The 24,685-nt window shown below is 43.4% G+C and overlaps 1 protein-coding gene across 1 annotated transcript in view; it reads left to right on the top strand.

The window, feature by feature from the left end:
- The window catches only part of LOC122924379 (proline dehydrogenase 1, mitochondrial-like), a 152,103-nt gene that overhangs the window by 6,384 nt on the left and 121,034 nt on the right, over positions 1-24,685 (top strand). The window contains exon 2 of the mRNA XM_044275405.1: positions 481-689. Within this exon, the coding sequence (XP_044131340.1) occupies positions 481-689 (209 nt within the window). The remainder of the gene's footprint in view (positions 1-480; positions 690-24,685) is intronic.

Below are 24,685 nucleotides of genomic sequence, written 5' to 3'. Positions count from 1 at the left end.
CAACGTGTGACAATTGCAAAAATATCAGAACTCCAAAAAGTTTTATGTGTTTTTCAGTAACATATGCTACATCCATGACCATACATTTAAACAAAACTGAAGTTATTACTCCCAAATTACCCCGTACACATGTTTTCAATGCAGAAATGGGACTAAACTATTGACAGATACCTCTCGCACCCCTGTACACATTAGATGATCAGCTGGAATCGGTGAGTTCAGCCAACACTCATCTGATGAGTATGAGCAGCCTAGATCAGGGATGGGCAAACTGCGGCTCTCCAGCTGTTGTAAAACTACAACTCCCAGTATGCCCAGTCTGCTAACAGGAGGGCATGATGGGATTTGTAGTTTTACAACAGCTGGAGAGCTGCAGTTTGCCCATCCCTGGCCTAGATCATGGGGTATGCAGTGTCTCTCAATGACATATGCAAATAGGAGGATGCACATTTTATGATCATTTTTTCTGATTTCCTAAAGATACTCAAGTTATCAAGAAAACTTCTTGGACAGAACCTCTTTGACGGAATGATGAAGATGACTTTCTATGGACAGTTTGTTGCTGGAGAAGACCAGGAATCCATTAAGCCACTCATAAGACGCAACAGAGCGTTTGGTGTGGGGTCTGTCTTGGACTACAGTGTGGAAGAAGATCTTACCCAAGAGGAGGCAGAAAAGAAGGAAATTGAGTGAGTATCATAAAATAGTTCTCATTGAAAGATCATATGTCTGACCCTGAATGCTTATTCAATAAATCTCTACCATTCACACCTCATGTACATTTGAATATAAAAAATAAAGTATCCCGTACAGTATCCATATCCATATGGCTCAATCTAAAAAAAAAACGAACAAAAAAAATGCCGATGCCAGCTGTATGCAACTGTGTACCTTACTCTGATGAATGATCTGTTGCATTTCAAGGAACTCTTTTGTAGGACACTAACATGATATATACATACACTACTTCCTTCTTACCACTGAGGCTTTCGGTGCCATATCTTGCTCAGGTAGGGGATGATGACCCCCCTCCGTAAGCCATCCAGATGATATAGACTGGCCACCTTCTTCCATTGGTCCAGTTCTGATACTTGCATGCCTGAGGCTTTTGGTGGTGGACTGGATGTCATCATGGACACTGTCCATTCTGTAGCTGCGCAGACCCATATGCTACAACCTGGGATGCACTGTGTGCTGACACCTGTCTATCATAGTTGGCATTAAAAAAGAAATTATACATTTTTGCTAATGTAGCTTTTCTGTGGAATCGGACAAGACAGGCTAGCCTTCCCCCACCATGCGCATCTAGGCCCATAGGGGCCCATAACTCTGTAGCGGCTTCAAAGGTTGTCTTTCCTTGGATCACTTGTATACATCCTACAAGACCTGCACATTTGTAACATCCTACAAGACCTGCCATTTTGGACATGTTCCGAACCAGTCGTCTACCCATCACAATTTGGTCCTTGTCAGAGTCTCTCTGATCAATTTGTTTGCTCATTATGGAACAGTAGAGCCCTGTATTTGCTGCCATCAAGGCCCCGTTCACAACACATGACCATGTCCATAAGGCTTTACTCCTGACATCTACAGTTTCATTGTCCACCCCTGCTCCTCTCCTCATAATAGGACACTTTCAGTATGTCAGAGAACTCTTGTCTGCCTGGTATTAGGGCAGGGTTCACTAGAAGACAATGTACTGAACACGGTGTTCTCAACAAGCGTCTTGTAAGTGCCAAAACAAATGTATGCGGCAGCCCAGGCCAAGTTCTTCCTGGAAGCTGAATGCAGGAGAAAAAGCTCTGAGATATAAATGTAATAGGGGGAGAATTATTAAACTGGTGTAAAGTAGAACAGGCTTAGTTGCCCATAGCAACCAATCACATTCCACCTTTCATTTTCCAAAGGAGCTGTCAAAAATGAAAGGTGGATTCTAATTGGTTGCTATGGGCAATTGTCAGTTCTACTTTGATAAATCTTCCCCTCCCCCATAGTCTTCATTTATTTTATTGGTGGTAATATGTATTTTACTTCAGACAGGGGTTGTCTGACCTCAGGCAAAAAATTGGTACAATGGAGGAAATTACAATATGAAAAAAATAATCACATTTTGAAAGCCCCAACATCTCCTGGACCAGAAGTGAGGACAGACCACCACAGCCAACCGCTCCATGGCATGGTCTGGTGGACACGGGTAGCTGCAGCACTGAAATGCTGGGGCTTTCAAAAGGTATTCGTCCTTTGATTCTATTTTATTGTGTGGGGCCGCAAAGTGGGCTATTGTTACTATATTGGGGCAGAAAAGGGATTTTGTCAATGACAGTACACTCTTTCTACCCTAAACAGTAATAACCTTTGTGTATTTACGATTATTGTTTTCTGTGTGGCACAAAGTGGGCATTATTACTGAAAAGTGAGCAGAAAGGGGGTGATTAGTGCTGTTTTAGGGGTAAAAAGGGCATTATTAATGTTAAAGCCATGGTATTTCTGTCAAGGGGACACAAAGTATCACTGCTTTGTAATGTGCACATCAGAGGTCGCACTACATTTTTTCCGGAAGAGTAAAAATACTCCACTTATCCATTTTTGAGGAGTATTTTTACCCAAGGAGGAGTATGAAATTTGCAATAATTCAAATACATAATCTATAGTCCTACACATCTGTGTCGGAGGCTGTGTTTAGGACCTCTGTTGTATATTCTGTCAAAAAGACCAGAGAAAAAAGCCTTATATGCAGCACTTTTTTGTCTGGTAAAAAGACAGATCCCAAATGGAAACAGACGCCGCCATACTGTGGCATCTGTCCCCATATAATTCCATTGTAAAAAACAAAAAAACAAGTATATGTTAGCCTATACATTTTTTTTTTTTTTTGCTGGACTTTACAAGATGGAAAAACATGGTACACTACACTTTCCCATCCTGCAGAGTCCTGCAAAAAAAACTTACAAAAAAACTTAATTAAATACTTTTTTATTTTTACAATGGAACTCTATGGTGACAGATGCCAAAGTATGGCATCTGTCTGAGGCGTCTGTTAACATATACGATTTTTGTGTATGTTGAACTTATGACAAAAACCCAGCCTTAGATGCCCGATTTAGCACTTCCATTATATTCGTTGTTCTGCTCATATAACGGAGCAGAACAACAGAAATATATAGTGGTGGTGTGAACGTGGCCTAAGAGGTTGGTATTTACGTGGGGGAACCATTACTAATCTAAATAACAGCAGACAATTATAGCTAAAGGATAAAGTACACTCCAATATACTGGATCTTCCTTGTACATTATCACTTGGCCATAATAGCCTGCCTGCATTCACTACATACAGCTCCCACTGATGTATGGAGTGCAGGGTGTGATGATCACACACTGCACCACATACATTACACACATTGCACTACATACATCACAGGCTGCTGTTGTCACCTTGTTCTGTGCCTCCATCTTGATGTCCGGACATAGTCATAGTCTTGATGTTCCCCTGCTTACCACCGCGGTGCTGGACCCCGTGTTCGGTGATCTGCTGCCAGTGCTTCCCTATTCACCTCTGCAGTCCTAGGCTCTGTCCGTGTAGGTATTGTTCTGGGATCCGCTCCACAGTTTCCTTTCAGCCCTGGCTACAGCATGCTTGCTACTTGTTCCCTGCAGCACTTCCTTAAGACCCGGCGCGCGTCACTTCCTGTGTTTTATGGGTTGTGACCTCGCTGACCAATCCTAGCCATCCTGCACATATATGAGCTGGCAAAACCGTTAACAGATTTATTTAACCAATCATTAGTAACAGGAGTCATCCCGGAAGATTGGAAATTGGCAAATGTCGTGCCCATTCACAAGAAAGGTAGTAGGGAGGAATCGAGCAACTATAGACCAGTGAGTCTGACATCAATAGTAGGCAAATTAATGGAAACCCTATTAAAGGATAGGATTGTGGAACATCTAAAATCCCATGGATTGCAAGATGAAAAACAGCATGGGTTTACTTCAGGGAGATCATGTCAAACAAATCTTATAGATTTTTTTGACTGGGTGACTAAAATAATAGACGGTGGAGGTGCAGTAGACATTGCATATCTAGATTTTAGTAAGGCTTTTGACACTGTCCCACATAGAAGACTTATCAATAAACTGCAGTCATTGAGCATGGACTCCCATATTGTTGAGTGGATTAGGCAGTGGCTGAGGGACAGACAACAGAGGGTTGTAGTCAATGGAGAACATTCAAAACAAGGTCATGTTACCAGTGGGATTCCACAGGGATCTGTACTGGGACCAATTTTGTTTAATATCTTCATAAGTGATATTGCAAAAGGCCTCGATGGTAAGGTTTGTCTTTTTGCTGATGACACAAAGATATGTAACAGGGTTGATGTTCCTGGAGGGAAACGCCAAATGGAAAAGGACTTAGGAAAACTAGAAGAATGGTCAGAACTCTGGCAACTGAAATTTAATGTGGATAAGTGCAAGATAATGCACCTGGGGCGTAAAAACCCAAGGGCAGAATATAGAATATTCGACACAGTCCTGACCTCAGTATCTGAGGAAAGGGATTTAGGAGTAATTATTTCAGAAGACTTAAAGGTGGGAAGACAATGTAATAAAGCAGCACGAAATGCAAGCAGAATGCTTGGATGTATAGGGAGAGGTATAAGCAGTAGAAAGAGTGAAGTGCTTATGCCGCTGTACAGAACACTGGTGAGACCTCACTTGGAGTATTGTGCGCAGTACTGGAGGCCATATCTCCAGAAGGATATAGATACTCTAGAGAGAGTTCAGAGAAGAGCTACTAAACTGGTACATGGATTGCAGGATAAAACTTACCAGGAAAGGTTAAAAGACCTTAATATGTATAGCTTGGAAGAAAGAAGAGACCGAGGGGATATGATAGAAACTTTTAAATACATAAAGGGAATCAACTCGGTAAAGGAGGAGAGCATATTTAAAAGAAGAAAAACTACCACAAGAGGACACAGTTTTAAATTAGAGGGGCAAAGGTTTAAAAGTAATATAAGGAAGTATTACTTTACTGAGAGGGTAGTGGATGCATGGAATAGCCTTCCTGCAGAAGTGGTAGCTGCAAATACAGTGAAGGAGTTTAAGCATGCATGGGATAGGCATAAGGCCATCCTTCATATAAGATAGGGCCGGGGCTATTCATAGGATTCAGATATATTGGGCAGACTAGATGGGCCAAATGGTTCTTATCTGCCGACACATTCTATGTTTCTATATAAGTGGCTCAGCCTCTCTCCCAGATGCCTCAGCGTCAAGGTCCTTGTGTGCTACTAGGTTGCTGTTATCTGTGCTTGTGTTCCTGTTTGCCTGATCCGTGCTTCTGTTTCTGGACTCCGCTACCTGTTTGGTCCCTTCCTGTTTGCCTTGACTTTCCTGTTGCCAACCCAGATTGCCTGACCTGTGCCGCCTGCCCTGACCTATTGCTTGTTTGACTTCGCCTCTGCCTCATCCTTAAGTCCTGCCTTGTTGCTCCTGGTTACGACTCGGCCTGCTGCCTACATCAGTACCTCTGGTACCTTGCTCAGGTACCTCCTGGTCCACTTTGAGAAGTTGCATTGTGTGCCAATCCTCCTCAAGAGGTTGCGACCTGGTGTTCCCCTCGGGAAAGTCTATCCCCACCATCATGGGTACTGTGAAGATCAAGGGGTTCAGTTGGACAACACCCTTAGAGGAGGTAGGACACGTGGCACAATGGGTTCACACCCGCTGGTTTGTGACCGGTAAATTAGAGGCAGATGGTGCAGCAGTAAGCACATAATTGGGGGTATCTGCATGATGAGGAGATTGTGCGGCTTGGGGAAAAAGTAGGAAGATTGCTTTAAAACTGCTGACTAGCCAAAAATGTCTGGAAGGAAAATTCCACAGGTACATATTGTGGCTGGAAGACGTTTTCATGGTGGTCCTGACCAGGTGAAAAAAAGATGGGAAAAGTGAACGACTCCAATCCAAGGAGGCTTTGGCTGTAAGTCATTGGATTTAACTGTGCTGTATTGATGTATATGGTCTGCAGAGCGCCCGTGTAGAACTGGAATACAGGTGAAACACGAAAAATTAGAATATTGTGCAAAAGTTCATTTATTTCAGTAATGCAACTTAAAAGGTGAAACTAATATATGAGATAGACTCATTACATGCAAAGCGAGATATTTCCAGCCTTTATTAGTTATAATTTTGGATAATTATGGTTTAGAGCTTTATGAAAACCCCAAATTCACAATCTCAGAAAATTTCAGTATTCAGTGTTCAGTATTCTAGACTCAAAGTGTCACACTCTAGTCAGCTAATTAGTCCATAACCCCTTCAAAGGGTTCCTGAGCCTGTAAATTGTCTCTGTCTGGTTCAGTAGGAATCGCAATCATGGGAAAGACTGCTGACCGGACAGTTGTGCAGAAAACCATCATTGACACCCTTCATAAGGAGGGAAAGCCTCAAAAGGTAATTGTAAAAAAGTTCCCATGTGATTTAATAGAAAGTTATGTGGAAGGGACAATTGTAGAAGAAAAAGGTGCACAAGCAGCAGGGATGACCACAGCCTGAAGAGGATTGTCAGGAAAAGGCCATTCAAAAGTGTTGGGGACTTTCACAAGGAGTGGACTGAGGCTAGAGTTAGTGCATCAAGAGCCACCACACAGGCGGATCCTGGACACGGGCTTCAAATGTCGTATTCCTCTTGTCAAGCCTCTCCTGAACAACATCAGAAGCGTCTTACCTGGGCTAAAGAATAATAGAACTGGTCTGTTGCTCAGTGGTCCTAAGTCCTCTTTTCTGATGAGAGCAACATTGGGTCCTTTGTTTCCAAATGAAACGCAAGAGTCTGGAGGAAGAATGGAGAGGCACACAATACAAGATGCTTGAAGTCCAGGGTGAAGTTTCCACAGTCTGTGTGTTGATTTGGGGAGCCATGTTATCTGCCCACACTGCCAAAAGTACCAAAACCTGGTTCAATGACCATGTGATTACTGTGCTTGATTGGCCAGCAAACTCGCCTGACCTGAACCCTATAAAGAATCTAATAGGGCATTGCCAAGAGAAAGATGAGACATGAGACCAAACAATGCAGAAGAGCTGAAGGCTGCTATTGAAGCATCCTGATCTTCCATAACACCTCAGCAGTGCCATAGGCTGATGACATCCATGCCATGCCGCATTGAGGCAGTAATTGATGCAAAAGGGGCCCAAACCAAGTACTGAGTACATATGCATGATTATACTTCTCAGAGGTCCTACATCCTTCTATTTAACATCCTTTTTTATTTCATGCAATATGCTATTTTTCTGAGATTGTGAATTTGGGGTTTTCATAATCTGTAAGCCAGGCATGCTCAACCTGCGGCCCTCCAGCTGTTGCAAAACTACAACTCCCATCATTCCTGGACAACCTACAGCAGGGCATGGTGGGAGTTGTAGTTTTACAAGAGCTGGAGGGCCGCAGGTTCAGCCTCCCTGTAAGCAATAATCATCCAAATTATAACAAATAAAGGCTTGAAATATCTCGCTTTGAGTCTCTCGTCTAATAGTTTCAACTTTTAAGTTGAATTACTGAAATAAATGAACTTTGCACGATATTCAGATATATTTTTTTAGTTTAGTTTCACCTGTATATTGCTAGATGGTCACTGTATAACGGTAATATTGGTCTGTGTGGTTTATTCAGTAGCAATATGGTATTAAGTTATGTAGTGGTCATATTGTGCTGGTGTTAGTTGGGCCTTTGTATAGTGCCATCATTGGAGATATTGGTCTTTACATACGAACTGTGTTGTTCGTACAGTGTTTCAGCATTTGGAGCCCCATTATTATTTTTGCCCAGGGCCACAATTTGTGTAAAATAGCCCTGGTGATGACAGGAGCATATATTATCTGTAACAGCGGGTGCTGTATGCTGCTGTTCCCCCATTTATCGCTGCAGTCCTGGGTGACCTGTGGTCGGTGCTTCCCGTTGCACCACTGCGGTTCTGGGCTCTGTGTCTGTAGTTGTTACTGATTTTTGAGGATTCCGCTCCACAGCGTCCACTGAGCCCTGGACACTAGTTTTGTTACGCTGCTCTCAGGGCGGAGCGCATCACTCCATGGGTTAGGCCGACCCTGGCTCTTCTGCAGGTATTTAAGTGGCTCAGCGCTCTTCCCAGATGCCTCCTTGTCAAGGTCCTTGAGTTTGCTGATTCCTGATACTCTCGTGTGCTCCTGATTTATACTTCGTTCCTGGACTCTGCTTATAGTATCCCTGCCTGCTTGCCTTTTCTCTCCTGTTGCCGACTCGGATTGCCTGACCTGTGCCGCCTGCCCTGACTTTTTGCCTGTCTAACTACTCCTCTGCCTCATCCTTCGGTATTGCACTGTTGCTACTGGTAATGACCCCGCCTGCCTGACTACGCGTGTACTTCTGGTACCTACCCAGGTATCTCCTGGACCAGCTGCCACTGACTCTGGCATTGCTCTGGTGTAGCCCCTGTCAACTACCCTAACGGCTCAAGTCTATCCTCGCCATCTGAGGCTCTAGTGAAAACCCAGGTAGTTGCTTAGACAAAGCCCCTCCAGAGTGTATAGCCAGTCAGTAGCACAGAGGGTTCACACCCGCTGATCCGTGACATTATCTCTCATCAGTCTGAAGGTTATTTTATTCAGGTCAACTCCCTTATTAGGAAGAGTAGACATTCGGAACAGTCTGGTTTAACTTGTTTTGTGATGACACAAGGAATTATACAACTTTTCCAGTATTCTGGAAAGTAAATTAGCTGCTTAACACCTTTTAAATAGGACTCTTCATCTGGCAAAAAATTGTGAACTAAGTGTCCTGATCTGTACAGCGGCGCCCAGAGATCTCACTGCACTTACTATTATACCAGGGCGCCACTCTATTCTCCAGCTATGCCCTCTGGTATGTTCGGTCACTGGGTTATAGTAGGCAGAGACTTAGGGTTATAGTAGGAGCTGACCAATCGCAGCACAGAGCTCACAGCCTGGAAGTGTTTTTTTTTTTTCTCCCAGGCTGTGAGCTCTGCGCTGCGATTGGCCAGCGCTACAGCCTAGGAGAAGGAGACACCCTGGAGAACAAGGGCATCTACTCCTCCTATAACCAAGTGACCGAACATACCGGAGGGTATATCGGGAGAACGGAGCGGCACCCAGAGATGATAGTAATTACAGTGAGATCCCTGGGCGCCGCTGTATATATCATGATACTTGGTTAACAATTTTTTGCCAGATGAAAGGTCCTCTTTAACCGCCTCCGGACCGCCTAATGCAGATGTTCGGTCCGGAGGCGGCAGCCCTGCGCACGACGACGCATATACGCGTCATCTCACGAGGGCCGGGATTTCCTGTGAACGCGCGCACACAGGCGCGCGCGCTCATAGGAACGGAAGGTAAGCGAGTGGATCTCCAGCCTGCCAGCGGCGATCGCTCGCTGGCAGGCTGGAGATCTGATTTTTTTTAACCCCTAACAGGTATATTAGACGCTGTTTTGATAACAGCGTCTAATATACCTGCTACCTGGTCCTCTGGTGGTCCCTTTTGTTAGGATCGACCACCAGAGGACACAGGTAGGTCAGTAAAGTCGCACCAAACACCACACTACACTACACCCCCCCCCCGTCACTTATTAACCCCTGATCACCCATGATCACCCCATATAAACTCCCTGATCACCCCCCTGTCATGGAGCCTTACAGGGGGGTGATCAATGACAGGCGGGTGATCACCCATATACACTCCCTGATCACCCCGTGTCATTGATCACCCCCCTGTCATTGATCACCCCCCTGTAAGGCTCCATTCAGACGTCCGCATGTGTTTTGCGGATCCTATCCATGGATCCGTAAAAATCATACGGACGTCTGAATGGAGCCTTACAGGGGGGTGATCACCCATATACACTCCCTGATCACCCCCTGTCATTGATCACCCCCCTGTAAGGCTCCATTCAGACGTCCGCATGTGTTTTGCGGATCCGATCCATGGATCCGTAAAAATCATACGGACGTCTGAATGGAGCCTTACCAGGGGGGTGATCAATGACAGGGGGGTGATCACCCATATAGACTCCCTGGTCATTGATCACCCCCCCTGTAAGGCACCATTCAGACATTTTTTTGGCCCAAGTTAGCGGAAATATATATATTTTTTGTTTTGTTTTTTCTTACTAAGTCTCATATTCCACTAACTTGTGTCAAAAAATAAAATCTCACATGAACTCACCATACCCCTCACGGAATCCAAATGCGTAAACATTTTTAGACATTTATATTCCAGACTTCTTCTCACGCTTTAGGTCCCCTAAAAAGCCAGGGCAGTATAAATACCCCACATGTGACCCCATTTCGGAAAGAAGACACCCCAAGGTATTCCGTGAGGGGCATATTGAGTCCATGAAAGATTGAAATTTTTGTCCTAAGTTAGCGGAAAGTGAGACTTTGTGAGAAAAAAACAAAAAATCAATTTCCGCTAACTTATGCAAAAAAAATAAAAAATTCTATGAACTCGCCACGCCCCTCACGGAATACCTTGGGGTGTCTTCTTTCCAAAGTGGGGTCACATGTGGGGTATTTATACTGCCCTGGCTTTTTAGGGGCCCTAAAGTGTGAGAAGAAGTCTGGGATCCAAATGTCTAAAAATGCCCTCCTAAAAGGAATTTGGGCACCTTTGCGCATCTAGGCTGCAAAAAAGTGTCACACATCTGGTATCGCCGTACTCAGGAGAAGTTGGGGAATGTGTTTTGGGGTGTCATTTTACATATACCCATGCTGGGTGAGATAAATATCTTGGTCAAATGCCAACTTTGTATAAAAAAATGGGAAACGTTATCTTTTGCCAAGATATTTCTCTCACCCAGCATGGGTATATGTAAAATGACACCCCAAAACACATTGCCCAACTTCTCCTGAGTACGGCGATACCACATGTGTGACACTTTTTTGCAGCCAAGGTGGGCAAAGGGGCACATATTCCAAAGTGCACCTTTCGGATTTCGCAGGCCATTTTTTACACATTTTGATTGCAAAGTACTTCTCACCCATTGGGCCCCTAAATTGCCAGGGCAGTATAACTACCCCACAAGTGACCCCATTTTGGAAAGAAGACACCCCAAGGTATTCCGTGAGGGGCATGGCGAGTTCCTAGAATTTTTTATTTTTTGTCGCAAGTTAGTGGAATATGAGACTTTGTAAGAAAAAAAAAAAATTTAAATAAAATCATCATTTTCCGCTAACTTGTGACAAAAAATAAAATGTTCTATGAACTCACTATGCCCATCAGCGAATACCTTAGGGTGTCTTCTTTCCGAAATGGGGTCATTTGTGGGTTTTTTCTACTGTCTGGGCATTGTAGAACCTCAGGAAACATGACAGGTGCTCAGAAAGTCAGAGCTGCTTCAAAAAGCGGAAATTCACATTTTTGTACCATAGTTTGTAAACGCTATAACTTTTACCCAAACCATTTTTTTTTTCCCAAACATTTATTATTTTTTTTTTTATCAAAGACATGTAGAACAATAAATTTAGCGAAAAATTTATATATGGATGTCGTTTTTTTTTTTGCAAAGTTTTACAGCTGAAAGTGAAAAATGTCATTTTTTTGCAAAAAAATCGTTAAATTTCGATTAATAACAAAAAAAGTAAAAATGTCAGCAGCAATGAAATACCACCAAATGAAAGCTCTATTAGTGAGAAGAAAAGGAGGTAAAATTCATTTGGGTGGTAAGTTGCATGACCGAGCGATAAACGGTGAAAGTAGTGTAGTGCAGAAGTGTAAAAAGTGGCCTGGTCATTAAGGGGGTTTTAGCTAGCGGGGCTGAAGTGGTTAAGGACCCTCATTTCACCTTAAGGACCAGGCAATTTTTTGCTAATCTGACATGTCATTTTATGTGGTGATGACTTTAAAACGCTTTTAGTTATCCAGGCAATTCTGATATTTTCTCATCACATATTGTACTTCATGACAGTGGTAAAATTGAGTCAACAAATTTTCATTTTATTCATAAAAAAAAATAAATAAATAGCAAATTTCAATTTCTCTACTTTTATAATATATAGTAATGCCTCTAGAAATAGTTATTACTTTACATTTCCCATATGTCTACTTCATGTTTGGATCATTTTGTGAATTGCATTTTATTTTTTGGGGACATTAGAAGGCTTAGAAGTTTAGAAGCAAATCTTAAAACCCACTTTTTAACCCCTTAAGGACCAGGCTCATTTTCACCTTAAGGACCAGGCCATTTTTTGCAAATCTGACCAGTGTCACTTTAAGTGCTCATAACTTTAAAATGCTTTGACGTACCCAGGCCGTTCTGAGATTGTTTTTTCGTCACATATTGTACTTCATGACACTGCTAAAATTGGGTCAAAAAAGTTAATTTTTTTGCATAAAAAAATACATTTTTTACCAAAAATTTTGAAAAATTTGCTAATTTCAAAGTTTGTTTCTCTACTTCTGTAATACATAGTAATACCCCCAACAATTGTGATGACTTTACATTCCCCATATGTCTACTTCATGTTTGTAGCATTTTGGGAATGATATTTTATTTTTTGGGGATGTTACAAGGCTTAGAAGTTTAGAATCAAATTTTGAAATTTTTGAGAAATCTTCAAAATCCCACTTTTTATGGACCAGTTCAGGTTTGAAGTCATATTGTGAGGCTTAGATAATAGAAACCTCCCCAAAATGACCCCAGTCTTCCACAAGAGTTAATGGCAGATGGAGAAACAATTTTGAAATTTCTATTTTTTGGAAAATTTTCCAATATAATAAATTTTCTCCAGAAGTAAAACAAGAGTTAACTGCCAAACAACACTCAAAATGGGTTGCCCCGATTCTGTAGTTTGCAGAAACACCCCATATGTGGTCGTAACCTACTGTTTGGCCGAACGGGAGCACATAGAAGGAGGGGAACACCATATGGGTTTTGGAAGGCAGATTTTGCAGGACTGGTTTTGTTTATACCATGTCCCATTTGAAGCCCCCTGTTGCACCCCTAGAATAGAAATTTCAAAAAAGTCACTCCATCTAAGAAAGTACACCCCTCAAGGTATTCAAAACTGGGTTTACAAACTTTGTTAACCCTTTAGGTGTTCCACAAGAGTTAATGGCAGATGGAGAAACAATTTTGAAATTTCTATTTTTTGGAAAATTTTCCAATATAATCAATTTTTTCCAGGAGTAAAACAAGGGTTAACTGCCAAACAACACTCAAAATGGGTTGCCCTGATTCTGTCGTTTGCAGAAACACCCCATATGTGGTGGTAAACTACTATTTGGCTAAACGGCAGGACATAGAAGAAGGGGAACGTCATATGGTTTTTGGAAGGCAGATTTTGCTGGACTGGTTTATTTACACCATGTACCCTTTCAAGCCCCCTGATGCACCCCTAGAGTAGAAACTCCATAAAAGTGACCCCATCTAGGAAACTACGGGATAAGGTGGTTGTTGTTTTGGGACTATTTTTGGGGTAAATTTGATTTTTGGTTGCTCTATATTACTCTTTTTTGAGGCAATGTAACAAAAAAATTAAATTCTAAAATTGTTTCTACATTTGCTATTTCGTTTTGTGGAACACCTAAAGGGTTAACATAGTTTGTAAAGTAACTTTTGAATACCTTGAGGGGTGTAGTTTCTTAGATGGGGTCACTTTTTTGGAGTTTCTAGTCTAGGCTACATCAGGGGGGCTTCTAATGGGACATGGTGTAAAAAAAAAAAAAAAAAACTGTCCATCAAAATCTGCCTTCCAGAAACCGTATGGAGTTCCCTTCGTTCTATGCCCTGCCGTGCGGCTATATAGCCATTTACGACCACATATGGGGTGTTTCTGCAAACTACAGAATTGGGGCAATAAATGTTTAGTTTTGTTTGGCTGTTAACCCTTGCTTTATTACCGGCAAAATGGATTTAAATTTAAATTTTGCCCAAAAATAGGTGTTTTGGCACAGTTTTTATTTTATATTTTTAACACCGTTCATCCGAGGCGTTTGGTAAAAAGTTATTTTTATAGCGACGACTTTTACGCACGCGACGATGCCCAATATGTATGGCTCTCAGACTTTAGAGACACTAAGCAGGCATCCTAAAACTGCGGCCCTCCAGATGTAAAACTACAATTCCCACCATGCCCTGATGATGGCTGTAGGTTGTCTGGGCATGCTGGGAGTTATAGTTTTACAACATCTGGAGGGTGAGGATGCCTGCGCTAAAACTAATATTTTTTGGGGAAAGAAAAATTGTTTTCGTGTCTCCAAAGTCTGAGAGCCATAGTGTTTTATGTTCTCTAGTGAACTGTTGGGGGATTATAAAAATTTAGTACTCCATGGAAGTGTGATACTCCCTGAAGCAATCGATAATGCAGAGGCCCGGATGATCGGGGCACGTGTCACATTGAGTAGTGGTGTCCTTCCGTATCCCCCTCTTGTGACACACTCTGCACTTTTTTTGGGTTCGTCCCTTCTTTCCAGTATGGGGGACCACACCTGGAAAGTGTTGGCCAGGGACGATCCGGGCGCCTCCAGTTCCCGAGGTACTCCGGCCTGCTCTTTCCCGGTCCGAAAAGATCAGGTCCTTGAGGACTGCCTCATAGAATTGGAGGAATGTCCCTGTGCTGCCAGCGCTTCGGGATAGTACAAAAGAGTTGTACATGGCAACCTGCACCAAGTAGACCGCAACTTTTTTGTACCATGCCCGGGTTTTGCGCATGGCGTTATATGGCGTGAGGACTTGATCAGAGAGATCAACTCCTCCCACATACCGATTGTAGTCGACGATACAATCGGGCTTGAGGACCGTTGCCGCGGTACCTCGCACAGGGACTGGGGTGGTGCTGTTACCGTGGATTGTGGACAGCATAAGGACATCCCTCTTGTCCTTATACCTGACCAGCAACAGGTTTCCACTGGTAAGTGCACGGGTCTCACCCCTGGGGATAGGTACCTGGAGGGGGTAGGCAGGGAGGCCGCGTTGATTTTTCCGCATGGTCCCACAAGCGAACGTGGATCTGGCGGCAAGGGACCTGAACAAGGGAATGCTGGTATAAAAGTTATCCACGTACAAGTGGTAACCACTATCCAGCAGTGGGTACATAAGGTCCCACACGAGTTTCCTGCTAACACCCAGAGTGGGGGGACATTCTGGGGGTTGAATACGGGAATCTCGCCCCTCGTACACACGAAATTTGTAAGTGTACCCTGAGATACTCTCACAAATTTTGTATAGCTTCACGCCATACCTCGCCCGCTTTGTGGGAATATATTGGCGGAAACGGAGTCTCCCCTTGAACGCAACGAGAGACTCATCAACCGCGACCTCCCTTCCAGGTACGTAGGCCTGCTGAAATGTGGCCCCAAAGTGATCGATGACCGGCCGTATCTTATACAGCCGGTCATAGGCAGGATCACCTCGGGGTGGACATGCTGCATTATCGGAATAATGCAGACATTTCCGGATGGCCTCAAACCGGTGACGTGTCATGACCATACTGTACAGTGGGGTCTGATACAGGACGTCCCCACTCCAGTATTGCCTGACACTGGGTTTTTGGACTAGACCCATATGCAGCACGAGGCCCCAAAATGTCCTCATTTCGGCTGCACTGACCCGCGTCCAGCCACTGGGTCTAGCCAAAACTGAGCCTGGGTTTTGAGCGACGAACTGTTGGGCGTACAGATTCGTCTGCTCCACCATCAAATTCACCAGTGGGTGAGGGGGGGGGGCGCAAGTGGCAGGGGGGGGTCGGGGTTAGGGTTATATGGATAGATGGAAGTTTGGAAGTTTGGAATAAAAGTACAATTATTTATTTTTTCCTAACTTACTTTTCCCTTCTTTCCCTGCCTAACGGTGCCTCTCCCTCACTGACCCTAACCTACCTGGGTGGCGATGGGTGCAGGAGGGTGATGGATGCCGATTAGAGGGACATAGGAGCTGGTGCTGGACGATGCTGCACGGTCAGGGTGCTGGACAGGAAAAGGAGGGGAGAGAGGAGCGCAGGAAGTTTGAATCTCGCGCCTCTCTCCCCTGCACCAATCAGCACCCTGGACAGCAGTGTTCAGCACCAGGGCCAGCACTGCCTCCTCAAATCCTCGGACTGCGATTGGTGGTGTAAAATTACGCCACCGATCTCAGTCTTTTTCCGGTTCATCGGGTCACAGGACACCCGAATGGACCGGAAACGCAGAAAACCGCAGGTCTGAATTGACCTGCGGTTTTCTGCGATCGCCGATACGGGGGGGGTCCAATGACCCCCCCCCCCCCCTGCGTTGTTACGGGATGCCGGCTGAATGATTTCAGCCGAAATCCCGTTCCGATTAACCCCCGCGGCGCCGGAATTACATTTTTAAGTCAGGACGTACCGGTACGTCCTCGGTCCTTAAGGACTCGGGAAATAGGGCGTACCGGTACGTCCTATGTCCTTAAGGGGTTAAGGACCAGTTCAGGTCTGAAGTCACTTTGAGACTTGCATAATAGAAAACACCCACAAATGACACTGCTCAATTCAAAACTGATCTTACAAACTTTGTTAACCCTTTAGGTGTTCCACAAGAATTAATGGAAAATGGTTATGAAATTTCAGATTTTCACTTCTTTTTTGGCAGATTTTCCATTTTAATCCATTTTTTTTTCAGTATCAAAGCAAGGGTAAACGGCCAAATAAAACTCAATATTTATTGCCCTTATTCTGTAGTTTACAGAAACACCCCATATGTGGTCGTAAACTGCTGTACGGGCACACAGCATTGCGCAGAAGGAAGGGAACGCCATATGGTTTTTGGAAGGCAGATTTTGCTGGACAGTTTTTTTTATTTATTTTTTTTCTCTTTTCACCATTTGAAGCCCCCCTGATGCACCCCTAGAATAGAAACTCAAAAAAAGGACCCAATTTTGGAAACTATGGGATGAGGTGGCAGTTTTGTTGGTACTATTTTAGGGTACATATTATTTTTGGTTGCTCTATATTACACTTTTTGTGAGGCAAGGTAACAAAAAATTGCTGTTTTGGCACCGTTTATTTTTTGATATTTACAACGTTCATCTGACAGGTGAGATCATGTGCTCTTTTTTTTTTTTTCCATAGAGCAGGTTGTTACGGGCACGACAATACCAAATAGGACTACTCGGTTTTACATCTCCTGCACCTGCCCGATCACCGCGATGTACATGTACGCGCAGGTCCTTAAGGGGTTAAGAGGGCTCTCTGTAAATTCCTCCTATTAACAGTGTTTTAGATTAACATGCACTCCGTTTGAAAATCACAGAAAACACAATGAGACAGTGACAAGTGCCAAGTGACTAATTTAGCTCCGCTTGCACCCATATTGTAAAATGAGGGATGTTCAATGAGTTATCTCCTCCAGCATGTTCCGTCATTGTTATGCCTCATTCACACATCAGTGTTCGGTCAGTGATTTCCATCAGTAATTTTGAGCCCAAACCAGGTGCGGCTCTAAATGCAGAACAGATGCAGATCTTTCCATTATACCTTATGTCTGTGGAGGCTCCAATCCTGGTTTTGGCTTACAATCACTGATGGAAATCACTGACCAAATACTGACTGTGTGAATGAGGCTTTAGAGAGCTGAGCTTGTCTATTCAGGTGGAGACATGTCTGAACATGCAACACACACAGTAGCAGTTCAGTCTGATGAAATCTATGGAAGTGACAGGATGGCAAGTACAGTGCGGTCAGTTCCCGGTGGGTGCTAGGAATGTGGACACCTGGCAGTATAGCCCAGAGAATTTAGACATGCTTAGAGAAAATCCAGGAGACTTCTATTCTCGATTTATTATTGATGATGAAACATGGGTCCACCACCATGATCTTGAGACCAAACAAGAGTCCATGCAATGGAAGTACAAGGGGTCACCAACTCCAAAATAATATTTGTTCCGAGCATTTTTTTTGGGATACAGAAGGTGTTTTATTACTTGAATTCATGGCACACAAGACAACAAAGAGTTGGCCAGTTTCAGAACCACCTGCAATAAAAAATTGGTGTGTATTCACCAGGGTGGATTTGATTAAAATCAAACTGATTTAAATCACTAGTCAGTAAGCCTTGATTTAAATCATCGTTTTCTACATAAAGACTAATTCTTGCTGATATAATTTATAATTTGCAAGTAGCTGAAGATTTTTAGATTACGGTAACAACTTTTCATATTAGTTTGATTAGGTTGATTCTGCATTCATAGGTTTGTAGACGTTAGGATTAAGGTCTTTTTCTCAACTCTGTTCATGTTATAACATTTTTGCTGTGAAGAAGAGGCATGCGATCTCTGCTGAGTCTAATTCAGTTTTGAGAACTGCAAAAGTAAACCAAGCATCTGTGATATCTTGTAGACAGAGAAACTGCCCAATAATCTTGGGCTACTTTCACACTTGCGGCAGTGTGATCCGTCGTCGGAACTGCCTGCTGGATCTGCCGATCTGCATGTGACTAAAAGCAGTTGTGAGACGGATCCGGATGCGGATCAGTCTTACAAATGCATTGTAAGAGCGGATCCGTCTCTCCGCTTGTCATGCGGACAGACGGATCCGTCTTGTATCTTTTTTCACGTTTTAGGACGGATCCGGCATTCAGGCAAGTCTTCAGTTTTTTTTGTTTTTTATCTATGGTTTTATCTTTTGCCTGATCAGTCAAAACGACTGAACTGAAGACCTCCTGAACGGATTACTCTCCATTCAGAATGCATGGGGATATGCCTGATCAGCTCTTTTCCGGTATAGAGCCCCTGTGACGGAACTCTATGCCGGAAAAGAAAAACGCTAGTGTGAGAGTACCCTTACAAAAACCTCTGGAAGAGCATGACATTGTGAATGGATTAATGGAATTTATTTACAACAGAAAATTAAACATATACAGCCTTATTCTACATAACGAATCTTTATTTCATGAATAACCTTTGGATGGTAATATATTTTCCTCCAAAAAGCATTTTATATTTAAAAAATTTTTTTTTTTTTTAAATCATAGATTTTTATGCACCCTACAGATCCCGCGCCTCAGATCTGTTTTTCCCATTTGTAATCCATTTACCGAGCTGCCACTCAGATTTTGTCATGTATTCTGCCTCCCATTATTTGAAATGGAAATCCATGGTGTAGTTAATAATATTAGCGCTGACATATTCCGCAGCGCTATACAGACACTAACATCACTGTCCCCAAAGGGGCTCACAATCTAAGTTCCCTATCGGTATGTGTTTGAAGTGTGGGAGGAAACTGGAGTATCGGAGGAAACCCACGCAAATATGGGGAGAACATGCAGATGTTGTCCTTGGTTGGATTCGACTTTGCAGATTTGAAACTCGTGTAACTCGGAAAAAATAGACATTTCAATTTTTGCTGTGGATTTTGCAGAGGGGGGATGGGGGGGATTGACGTACTCGGATTAGCCCCATTGAATGAGCCAAATCGGCATGCAGATCCATGGAGTGTACATCTGCAAGTCTCTGGCAGTAATCCCTTATGGTTCACATTTTGCTATATTGAACAGTGAATGGGCTGCAGCGCTTGTGCAGTGCCAGCGCAGCTTTATTACAACTTTTTCTCCCACTCAAGTGACACAAAAGCTTCAATACCACTATGCCACCGCTACAGTGTAGACAACATGCAGGTCACAGGAAAGCTGTGGCCCCTTCAAACAGCGAATGTGACAGAAGTCGGACTCCCGCCTATCTGATATTGATGACTTATCCTGAGGACAATCCCTTTAAGTAAACAGACTGACTAAAAGGAAGACAAGAAACAAGTAGAGATGCGCAGATGTAATGTGAATTATGTCAGCATTTTGAATGTTGCTGCTAGCTTTTTGTAAACCACTTAAAAATAATTCTTTATTGCCAAGTAGTAGAAATGGCGATTTATTACTCCACATACAAATGATGCCATCAATTTATTTCGTCTTAATTGGCAGGATGCATCTTAAGACTGTAAATTTATACCGTAACTGGCATTATGCTGAGCTAAAACATTATCTTGCCACAGATTAGTATTTATATGCCGTATTTAGGCTCATTTTATCTTTGTGCCAATTGTACGGCGTTGATAAAATGGGGGGGTGGGGGGCAAGGCATGTTTTTATTTCGCTATGGCATCTCCAGTCATGGGATGTCCGGGCGATTAACTTCAAATTCTACATTCATTCATAACTAGCCCCTCTGTTTATCCAGATATACAGTTGTATCCAGCCTGGAAAATCCTGAGTGAGGCAAATGTGGCAGAATCTTGGCAGTTTAGGTCAGAGGAATATCGAGACTGGATACAGTTGTATCAAAGGCTCCCCCCGATGGGTGGGAAATATAGGCGAGCCATACACTTAAAAGTGTAACTGTCATTCTTTTTTATTTTATTTTTGTAATGTATCGGGGCAGTGATACTGACCATTTTTCTAATATAATTTCATTACTGAAATTGTACATTTCTATTTGAAAAATAACTCTAAAGTGGCCCATTTTGAGCCTTAACAACGCTCCTCTGTCTTCTGTTTACATAACATTGGAGACCTGCTCAACACGGACTATGTTATGTTAACAGAAGACAGAGGAGCGTCACTCATAACAACCCCCCCATAATACCACCAGCTAATATCCAGATTAACCGCCATGCGCAGCACAGACAGCAGCTAGACGGGCTGGGAGTGACTCAATAAGGTCCTGGTAGGTTGTCGCAGGTATCTGGAGCCATACTGACTGCAGTGCTTCCCTCAGCTGCTGGAAGGTGCATGGAGGAGGATCCATGGAGTGAACATTAAGATAAAGGTGGTCTCGTGCTCAGTTAGGTTCAAGTTGGGAATATAGGGGCCAGGATAGTACTTAAGACTTGGTCATTCTCTTTCTATCTATCTTGGACATTTCTAGCCATGTCACATGTCTCATTGTCTTGCTGGGAGATCCCAATCAGCATGTATGGGTGTACCTGATCTGCAAGGATGGATTCATACCAAATTAGTTGAGTGACTTCCACATGCATTAGTGGGCCCAGAGAATGCCACAAAAAACATTCCCCAGACCATCACAGTGAGATAAAGTTGTCACTGTGATTTTGTAGTTGGAAAGGTCACAGAGAGGCAAAGATCATTATCAATCAAGTTACTGCTCTGTATCTCTACTATCCAGAGCTGGGCTTGGCTCTCTTTCCGCTCGTGTGAAAGAGCCCTAACACTGCAACTTGTGTTCTTCCATCGATGTTTGTTTGCACAATGTTTTTTCTCTGATTATTTTTGGCTGACATGAATTTGATGAAGCAGAAAACGTGACTTATCGGAGGAGGTAAGCCTTTGCCAATCAATGGAGGTCCAATTCTGATACTGCCTTGAAAATTGTAGCTTTTTCTGCCAATGCAACTACATTAGCAGAGGTGCAGTAACCATCCGCCTGCTTCGGAGCCCCATATGCAGTAGGGTTTACTGAACTGTTGATTTAGGCACATGTCTGGTAGCCTCCTGTAGCAGGACGGTCCACCCTCGTGCACCTTCATAGCTGGCGTTTACCTGCTGTGGTGCCATTTGTCCACTCACAATAGACTTTAACACGTGAACAGTTCACAAACTGCACAGTTTCAGACATGCTACCTCTCTTGGCCTGAAAGCAGTAATCATTCCTTTTTGAAACTTTGATAAACTTTGATAAATCGCCTCTTACCCCAGACAGCAACGTGGTATATGTGTGCAGCCAGCCTACCACACACCTTTTATATATGCCGTATTTATTATATACCCACCAAGCCAGCTCCACCAGATGCAACCAGATAGAAGTGATGGTGACTGTAAGTCCCTGCATTAGTAATGCATGAACTGGTTGTGTTAAAATAAATGCCATTTGAGTTATGTTTGGCCCTCTGAACCCCCAGTCTCTGAGGTTGTATTGTTGTCTGTGTGGCTTTTAAAGAAATGTAAAAACGTTGGTGGTTATGTGGATTCTTGCTGCCACGTGAACATGTCTTGCATTCAGGTCTGTGCAGATTACCTGGGTAATGCACAAAACCCTTACACAGTGCTCCCTTTTCATCTTTTGTTCCATGTTTCAGACAATTCCTGGCCACCTTCTGCCACCTAAGATGGCTGCACAGTTTTGCAGACTATGCATCGTAGTCCAAGACCCTTCCCGCTCTGATTGGCGCTACTCACTTGAGCAGTACTGGTCCATCTGAGAGCAGCAGGTAGTGTCATGGACTATTACAGGGGTTGTCCTGTTATATATTTTGATGACCTTTCGTCAGAATAGGTCATCAATATCTGATTGGCGTGGTCTGACACCGGACACCTCCACCGATTAGCTGTTTGAAGCAAGTCCAAAGAGGTGACAGGTCCTCTTTAAGAGTGATACCGGTGGGCATATACCTTCTTAGCTGTTAGGGCCCTATTGAAAGTATACTTGGCTCACAGATGATTTCAGTAGTCTAGATGCTAATGTATGTATACCCTTCTACCTAAAATGTTGCATACATTTACCATAGAACAAAATATTGGGGAGAATTTAGGATACTAAAAGTTGTCATTGTTTCCCATAGCAACCAATTGTACCACAGCTTTTACTTCTGGCAATGCTCTTGAAAATATGAAAGCTGTGCTGTGATTGGTTTCTATGAGTAACAAAGATGGCGGTTTGTTTTAGACTGCTTCATATATCCGTCCCATAGTGCTTTCACAGAGCCCAGCTCCTCAAATTATTCTATGAAGAGGAGCAGTAGGGGGGATTGCATTTCATGGCCATATTTGTGTAGTCATTCATTATATCCTTGTCTAGTAGTTTTCATTCCTCCCTTGTTTTGTAAATTTTAATTTTCCAGTGTAAATGACATTTTTGCCTTTTCCACGTTGTTCTAGTAGCAACAATTTAAGATTGGAGTCTGAGCGTTCCTGAGACTGAAATCATTTATTACCCATGTAGCCAGGTTCTCTAACCCCTGGCCTGCTTCATCAGTAAGGTACGGATTGGATTTAAATCTATTTCACGTCTCTTACCAGCAGGTTTTCGGAAAGCCCTGCGAATTTTGATATGGTAAGTGTTAATGTTTAAATCTGTATGCCGTGCAACGAAGTGGAAATGTAAATGAAATTCGGCTTGACCCCAGTGCTTAACAGAAATGTGCCTCTTAAAATGAATTTCCTTGCCAATCTGGTATTGAAGTCTGGCTATTGTTCTGTCTCAGCCCCAGGAACACCACAGCCTTGCACATTATTGCTGCCTTTATGCACTCCATATTGCTTTTCTAGATTGTATCGGCTGTGACACCTCTAAGTAAATAGAGAGGAATATCCTATCAATATGCCATAAATGTGGTGGCAAAAGGCCATTTAAGGGAGTTCTCTGGGAATTAAGAAAATGAAAATACTTAAAGGGGTATTCCCATCACATACAATGAGGGCATATCGCTAAGATATACCCCCATTGTCTGAGAGGTGCGGGTCCCACCTCTGGGACCCGCACCTACAAGAAGAACGGAGCGGGGAGAGCTGTGGCTGGAGGACCCTGGGTTTCCCGAGGTCCACCCACCACCAAGCGCTGCTCCCCGCTACTCCCATACAAGTGAATGGGAGCACACCGCTCTTGGCTATTTTGGACAGCCCCATTGAAATGAATGGAGGGCGGCTGCCCATGCGCAGTGTGAGCTCCATTAATTTCCCTGCTCCATCCTCGTTGAAGGTGGGGGTCCCAGAGGTGGGACATGCACCTATCAGACAATGCAGGCATATACTAGCGATATGCTCCAATTGTATGTGTTGGCAAAACCCCTTTAAATATTTATTTATTATAAATATATTCCCAAATACCATTCGTTAGTTATAATGGTTCATTTTGTGTGGGGAAACAAACATCAGGGGAAATAAGATGGCTGCCATCCTATTAGTACTCACAAAACCTGTCCTAATCACACAGGAGAACAATTTACATCAGAGCACCGAGGTAAAGAGCTGCCTCATCCTCCCCTGCGCTGCTTGTCGGGGATTATAATCCTGAATACAGCTGACCTTCTGCTGAATCTTGTAGGAATGGAGTTCATAATGAGACATGAAATACAGAGAGGAGGTGGGGGTAATGAGAAGCAGCTCTTGTATGCAGTCTCTGTACTTCATGAACTCCATTTGTACAGCTGGAGATCTTATCTGTACACAGGATCATAATCCCTGACAAGCAAAGCAGTGAGGAGGATGAGGCAGCTCTTTACCTCAGTGTTGTGAAGTAACTTCTCCTGCTGTGTGATTAGGACAGGTTTTGTGTGTACTGATAGGACGGCAGCCATTTTATTTCCCATGATGATTGCTTCCCAGACATAACGAGCGATTATAACTAATGAAAGGTATTTGGGAACATGTTTATAATAAAGTAATATTTAAAGGGAGTCTGTCACCACATTTGAGCATATTAGACTGATCAAATAGCGTTATATGTGCCACCGAGAACTTAAAAACGGTACCTTTGTTGTATCTAATGGAGTTTTCTTTCAGTCAAAAATGAACTTCTAAGATTCTGAAAATGCGCCCTCTCAAGTGCCCAATCGTCCGAGCCCCAGGCAGCACCTCCTCCCCGCCCTCTGTGTGCCTCTGCCCGCCCGTTTACTCTCCTCTCTTCTTTTCTACTGCGCCCCCGCTACAAATTTGACCGCGCAGCCGCAGTGGAAAAGGAGAGAGGAGTAGAGAAAACGGGCGGGCAGAGGCACACGGAGGGCGGGGTTATGAGCCGTTG

The sequence above is a fragment of the Bufo gargarizans genome, chromosome 1 (genome assembly GCF_014858855.1).
Source record: "Bufo gargarizans isolate SCDJY-AF-19 chromosome 1, ASM1485885v1, whole genome shotgun sequence".
Classification (NCBI taxonomy): Eukaryota; Metazoa; Chordata; class Amphibia; order Anura; family Bufonidae; genus Bufo; species Bufo gargarizans.
The sequence above is the reverse complement of the archived record's forward strand: the minus strand, read 5'-3'. Positions and strand labels throughout refer to the sequence as shown.